Source organism: Phalaenopsis equestris, unplaced genomic scaffold (genome assembly GCF_001263595.1).
Source record: "Phalaenopsis equestris unplaced genomic scaffold, ASM126359v1 Scaffold234230, whole genome shotgun sequence".
NCBI lineage: Eukaryota > Viridiplantae > Streptophyta > Magnoliopsida > Asparagales > Orchidaceae > Phalaenopsis > Phalaenopsis equestris.
In genome coordinates this window covers 12,540-19,836 of record NW_018252151.1, presented here as the reverse complement: position 1 = coordinate 19,836, position 7,297 = coordinate 12,540, and the positions used below count along the sequence as shown (strand labels likewise).

The window sequence follows — 7,297 nt, the reverse complement described above, 5'->3', positions numbered from 1 at the left end:
TACCATCAACATCAACATAATCTTTAATGAGATTCTTTGCTAATCAGCTTCATACGTTTCCGAGAGCATCGTTTTCACGTTTCTTTGGACAAGACGAGAAGGTTCTACCCCCATGTGAACAACATGGATGGATTCTTTGTTGCTAAGGTACGAGTTTTTTCTAAATTTCCCTTATTTTGTCAAAATATGTTCATTTTGTGCAAATTGGTTTTGAAATTGTCTGGCATTTATTTGTTATTACTGGATTTATCAATTTATTCTATTTTTTTTAAAACATGATTAATTATGTTGCCTTCACCATGAGAAAACCTAGCTGAAATACTTGCACATGATGAATCCGCATTGACATATGTAACCCCTGAACTTTTACAGTTTACATTTATACCGTCCAAATATTTCATTTGACATAAAAATAAAATAATCATTATTTTAACTTTTGAAAAGTGAAATACACCTTTTCATACATAGGCAAGATGGGATAAATATAGAAGTTAAAGTTTAGGTGCTAGATATCTAAATACATAGGGAAATTTAATGGTATGTATATAAATCTTTTATTTTCTTAGATGACATGAATCTACCATGGTTACTCCTTTTCATCTTTTTGCAGTTGAAGAAGAAAAGCAATTCCAAACCAGCGAAGGGTGAACCGTCCACAGCTTCTGTGGACATAAGCGAAGGAATTGTGGAGGACAACGAAAATGAAAAGACCATAACAGTCTCAAACGCGGCGACAAAGCAGGATGAAGCTTCTAAAATCGGCACCCAAAAAGATGGGAAAGTAACTTTCCAAAAGAACATTATCAATGTTAAAAATGACAAATTTAGATCTCGTAAGAAGAGTATTTGGAAGCAAAAATCTCAACATATAGGCGGCGATCAAAATATCGGAAAAGACTTACACTGCCCGAGCATGGCCAATGCAAGAAAGAAGCGCAAATTTCCATCAAGAGAAGAAATTTCACGAGCTAGGTAAGGGGCTAACACCTTTCTAATTTCATTGCTTAAAAATCTGTATTTGTTCAATTAAAAATGTATTACTTTAATTGTCATGTAACGTTAAGAAACCATGGTAATAATGTGCCAAAAACATATTGTGATATTCAAAAAAGAAGACTTTTGCATACCAATTGCATAAAACTTTGAATATAACGGCTATTTATCTCTCACTCACACTATCCAATGAATATACCTCATTTATATTCCTTTTTGTGGTATTTAAATACATACCCATCCCATGTATTTATATATCTAACACCTAATCTTTACTTTTTGCATTTATACTGCCAAAATGTTTCATGTCACATAAAAATTACAAGTTTTTAAAATTTTACTGACCTTTATTCAAATTCGTGCTGATATTTTACAGGGAGAAGAGGAAAGCCCTGAAGAAGCAGAAGATTTAAACTGCAATAGAATGAAGATCAAGTCTGAAGGCTTAAATTGATTTTTCAACTAGAATTAATTAATTGTTTTTATTATTTTGTTAGAAGCAAAGTTTTGAATTGTATTAATGATTTTTGGATTCAAATTTTGTGCCTAATGAGGCTTAAATTAATTAATTAGCTCTGCTGTTGATGTGTTATTTCATCATATGTTCATAAATTGTACATAGTTATTTTCATTTTAATTGATTATGTACATAGTTATTTTCATTTTAATTGATTAGCTCTGCTGAAGAATTGAATTAATTTAATTTAATTTTAGAGTGCCCATTGTTGTTCTCCCAGATTAGCTCGTGAATGGTCTCATGTTCGGTTCGTTCGAAATTGGCTCGTGTTTGAAAAAACTCATGAACAGTGTGTTTGTGTTCGGCTCAAAAAATATTTTTTCTGTTCAAAATAATTTATGATCAAATTGAATACAAAATTTTACATCATAAGAGTTTTAATATTATTTTTAAAAAAATTATAAAATAAGAATCAATTTATTACAAATTTGATAATTTACAAATTAAATGAGTACAAAAAATACAAATAAAAATTAAAATCTAAAAAAAAAACAATTGCATTGAATATTTCAATAAAATTTACATTTAATGTTTTACATAAACCTTTAAAAAAAATTAAATTAAATTTAAAGAACAATTTTAAATTAATTCTTCAATCTTTGTGATTGATGACCCAATGATGACGGGGAGGCTCGGAAGAGGAGGAACCACCGTCGAGAATTCCAATGACCTTAAATGGAGCAGGACTTTTCAAAATATAATAAATACTAAATGTACGTGAAATGGAGCAGGAAGAGAGTACACTTTTTTATGCATAGATATAAACCAACAAAGTAGTATGCATCTAAATATGAAAGTTGGGGTGTTAAGATATGTAAATAAATAAGATTTGTGTGCTAGGGAAAAAAAATAGTCAACATAAAGCATAAAAATAGGAATTTAAATAAAATAATAATAATAAAATAAAATTAATAAGATTTCTTAATAATAAACTTACGCCCACACCTCAATCCTAACCGAATTTCGGCGTCGAACGTTCTTCCCGGTTCTCCCGTCCGGTTGCTCCACCGGTGCGAATTTTCCCGCTCAAACGAGTCAGGTAACCTTCCTGTTCTTATTCTTGGAGTCGGTTTCGTGCCTTCTATGACATTTCTCCTCACCACCGGTGGGTTACTTGGCAAGGCACCCCTCCCCTTGCTTGGCTATAAATACCCTTTTGGGGGGGGGAGGGTTTCGGGGTTGGCGATTCATCTTGCGATTCGTTTGCCTCTGAAGTTTTTACATTTTCTGGGAGTAAGCTCTTCCTTTCCCCTCATCTTTAGCTGTTTAATATAATGTTTAATTTCATGTTGGAGGTTTTTTAATTATGAATTTAGGGATTTACAGTTCTTTGTGATTTTGAATTATTGGAATGTACATTTTAGTTTGATTATTTCCATGAAGAGAAAGTGATCCTGTAAAGAGTATGTGTATTAGAATATCTTTCTGATTGTTGTAAAAAATTGGGAAGGGCTGAATCACCACAAGCAAGATTCTATTCTTACACTATAAGTTTCACTTCTCGACGATTTCGGAGATTTTTTTTTATGGAACATTGGGAATAGTTAAATCTTTTTCTCTTTGAATTTCTGTCTCACGATTCCTTCTTTTCTGTGATCATCTAACGGTTTTTTGGTCCAGTGAGCATTTGGAGGTAAAAATCTTTTGGAATTTCACCTTCTTATGTGATTTAATTATGAAAGATCTCATGCAATGGGAATATTTTTTTCTTTTCTCGGACTTTCTTTTTAAGGAATTAATTTTTTAGATATCCTGAAATGTTGTTTGATCAGTTTGAGTCATGAATTGATTCTTGATTCCTTGTTTTACTCGAGCTAATGGATGTTTTAGCTTACCTGATGATATTTAAGGATTTTCTTTTGTTTTAACACGACATATGGCTGTTTGAAACAAAATTTGTTAAGATCAAGTAGCATTTTGAACGTTGTTTTGTTTACTTCTTTACATAGTCGAAGCATGGCACCTGTTCTTGGCAGGAGATTAAATATTTGAGTGAGACTTAAGAAGAGAGATACATGTGTATGCCTTACAGTTTCTGAACACATTTTTTTCATTTTTTGGTTTTAATTCAGAATTGCTGGTCATAAGAACTTCTCAAGGGTATATATAGTTCTTTGATTCCTAAATTTACTTTCCCTTCAAACTCTTTATCTATGTGCTATTAGCCTGCTAAGGTTGATATTTATGTAAACGTATAATTGGTTGATCTTGAATTTATGCCAATTGATTACTACGACACTTTCACGGCTATTTCAATAATTGTAGAAATTGGATGTATAATAGGTAATTTTTTTTACATTTGCATAGTATTCTTTTCTTATAACTATACTTTCTTGAATATGGATGCTTGATCATAAGAATTGTATTACATATGTTTTATCAAGTGAAATGAGAATTGTAGATTTTGGGTTTTAGTTTTAGTTTTGTTCTGCTGGCCCTTCCCTGAATTATCCTGAAGTACATAGATATAAGCTTCATTTATGCCTCGGAATATGATGCTATTTGTGTATATTTTGATCTATAGCTGAATTTATCAAATGTTCTGTGCTCAGTTTCTTTTAATCTTTACAGATTACATTCTCTTAAAGATATTATCATTCATAGATGCTATTTGTTCTAATTTTTTTTATTCCTCCTGCTCCTATTATTTGAATAGCATAATTCTTTAATTAACGAAGAATTTTATTTATTTAATTGATTAAAGCTTGAGTACTAGATCGATGGACGATTTTGAAAATTTATATAGACGCTCATCACATTTATATTTGTATATATGATTAGAAGTGGCTAAGGCTGAAATTTTGAAGCAGTGTATTAATGATGGAGGAAATTCTAGAGGCTGATTGGGTTGTAAAAGGAGTATAGAGTTGGGCTGAGCTGCAATACAAATGCAGAGGAGCCTTTTTCTTTAATCTCTCTTAAGTTGAGTGTATCTATTAAATTTCATGGAGTCTTGCTTAAATATTGAACACAGAGGATATACACTGAATTTTTTTTCTTTTAATTGATTAATACTATAACTATTTCTGTGAATTTATATTATTGATGTACCGCATCGTCCAATCCTTTGTAAGTTGAATCTTTGTCAGATAGATATAGAATGTTGGGAATGAAGATTATCAAAAAATAGAATTTCAGTTATTTTTATTTAGAAGCAATTTGCATTTCTTGATGGTCGAATTTGATTATATAAAGCTACAAACAGATTTTTTTTTTTTGTAAAGTTTGTGAAATATAAAATGTTTCTATGAATGTACATTCAAAATCTGAACTTAAAGGTGGGAGTTAGATGTTACAAAACTATTTGGGGGTTTATTTCTCCCAATTTCTTGATGTGAAATATAAAGTTGTGGATATGCATGTGGAATATCAAAATGGCCTATAAGTTGGAAATTGAGGGAGTAAGGGCGATGATGCAAAAATCACTCTTAGCTCTTCTTTATCGCTAAAATATTTTAATCAATAATCAAATAAAGATGCCCTTGTCATCCTTTGAGTAGTTGGTAGTTCTAACTCTTTCTTAAGAGATTTGTGAACTAACGCCAGATACTACACACCAGATACTGCACACCAGATACTGCACACCAGATACTGCACACCAGATACTGCACACCAGATACTGCACACCAGATACTGCACACCAGATACTACACACTAAATATTATACACTATATGCTACATACGAGATACTATGCACCAGATATTACATATCAGATACCATATATAGATACACTCCACCTTTAGTTTAAAAGTTCAGATACTAGTTACAGGTTCATTCATCAATTATGTGACTAGGTTTAGGAATTTCTCGATTCTAGGATGATTTGCTGGTGACTTTTGATTGATATTGATATATAGACTCCGATACTTTGGTTGCCTGTGGGATCGTGACAAATGAAAGTCTAGGTTGAGCCCATCCCCAATTTAAATTCTTATAACCCCATTTTGATTTTCCATATGCTTATTACTTAACTTTTATGAAAATATGTGTGTGCCCAGGTCTTTCATATGTAAATTGATATTGATATATGAAAATATGTGTGTGCCTCACAAGTTCTTCCATGGAAGGACTGGAAGAGTTTAGAATGTTACAAAAAGCTATTGGGGTGGAAATCATTAAGCAGGTGATTTTCTTCTTTATTGGATGCCAATTTGTGATTTGAGATTCTGCTTTTGGAAGTTTGATATTTTCTTTGGTGTCTCTTGGGATCATGTTTATTGTTTTGGTTTATTTACTGTATTTTCGTGAATTATAGCTGCGGCTTTTTGTTTTATGTAGGATCTTATGTTGATCGCTTCATAAGTGTAGTTACGTTGGATGGTTTTTTGCAAATAGCTTATGAAATTATGCGTAATTTATGTTAAAATTGAAGTTTAGGTGTCAGATATGTAACTACATGGGAAATATGTGGATTGTTTGTAAATCTTCCTTCATTATTTTATCAAGTATCAAAACATTGGTCTTATGGTAAGCTTGTAATTATGTTAATTCATTTGTATTTCAGCTATACTTTGATAAGATCTCTGAGCCAACCATCAGCGAGTCTGAACCTGCCATTTTCAATGAAGCATTGACAAGTTTGTCTGATGATACGGGGCTTCACCCTCTAATCCTTTTTTTCGTACTTCATTTCAGATGAGGTAAATATGTAAAATTTTCTTTTGTTTGCTGATTTCTTATATCCAAGTAAATTTACGATTACATTTAATGGAATTTTAAATGTATACTGGAGGAAATTTTATTCGTTTCATTTTTTGTTTATGTATTTACCAATTGATACTATATAAATTGGTATTATTTTCTTAATGGATAGTATAATATTTTGATTTATTATTATTTTAGCCCTTTCATCTTGTCTACAGACTTGGGCCAATTTGCAGAGAAATCTCTAAGCTCCCAATGATTATTTGCAACACTATTCCCTAACTTCTTAGCAACGAAGGCATCAGCTGATGCAGCTGCAGTGTAAAGATAACTCACATAATCATAATAATTGATAGTTTAGATGTTAGACATCTAGTTAAATACAATTTGAACTATTAAACAGTGAAATACACCTTATCATGCCGATGGTTGGCTCAGAGATGGTGGTTTGCATGTAAAAATTAAATGTTTAGATATTTGATATGTAAATACATACTAATTGAGTGGTTGTCTTTCATATGTAAATTGATATTGATATATGAAAATATGTGTGTGCCTCACAAGTTCTTCCATGGAAGGACTGGAAGAGTTTAGAATGTTACAAAAAGCTATTGGGGTGGAAATCATTAAGCAGGTGATTTTCTTCTTTATTGGATGCCAATTTGTGATTTGAGATTCTGCTTTTGGAAGTTTGATATTTTCTTTGGTGTCTCTTGGGATCATGTTTATTGTTTTGGTTTATTTACTGTATTTTCGTGAATTATAGCTGCGGCTTTTTGTTTTATGTAGGATCTTATGTTGATCGCTTCATAAGTGTAGTTACGTTGGATGGTTTTTTGCAAATAGCTTATGAAATTATGCGTAATTTATGTTAAAATTGAAGTTTAGGTGTCAGATATGTAACTACATGGGAAATATGTGGATTGTTTGTAAAACTTCCTTCATTATTTTATCAAGTATCAAAACATTGGTCTTATGGTAAGCTTGTAATTATGTTAATTCATTTGTATTTCAGCTATACTTTGATAAGATCTCTGAGCCAACCATCAGCGAGTCTGAACCTGCCATTTTCAATGAAGCATTGACAAGTTTGTCTGATGATACGGGGCTTCACCCTCTAATCCTTTTTTTCGTACTTCATT

The 7,297-nt window shown here is 31.5% G+C and overlaps 1 protein-coding gene and 1 long non-coding RNA gene across 2 annotated transcripts in view; both read left to right on the top strand.

Moving 5' to 3' along the window:
* Positions 1-1,506, top strand: part of LOC110038870 (25S rRNA (cytosine-C(5))-methyltransferase nop2-like) — a 10,032-nt gene extending 8,526 nt beyond the window's left edge. The window contains 3 exon segments of the mRNA XM_020743792.1: positions 48-147; positions 611-972; positions 1,370-1,506. Coding sequence (XP_020599451.1) covers positions 48-147; positions 611-972; positions 1,370-1,406 — 499 coding nt within the window. The 3' untranslated portion in view covers positions 1,407-1,506.
* Positions 1,507-2,557: 1,051 nt separating this feature from the next.
* LOC110038871 lies at positions 2,558-6,513 on the top strand. The gene is made up of 3 exons (XR_002295463.1): positions 2,558-2,743; positions 6,016-6,151; positions 6,374-6,513. It is a non-coding gene; the product is annotated as an uncharacterized LOC110038871 (long non-coding RNA).
* Positions 6,514-7,297: the final 784 nt, after the last annotated feature.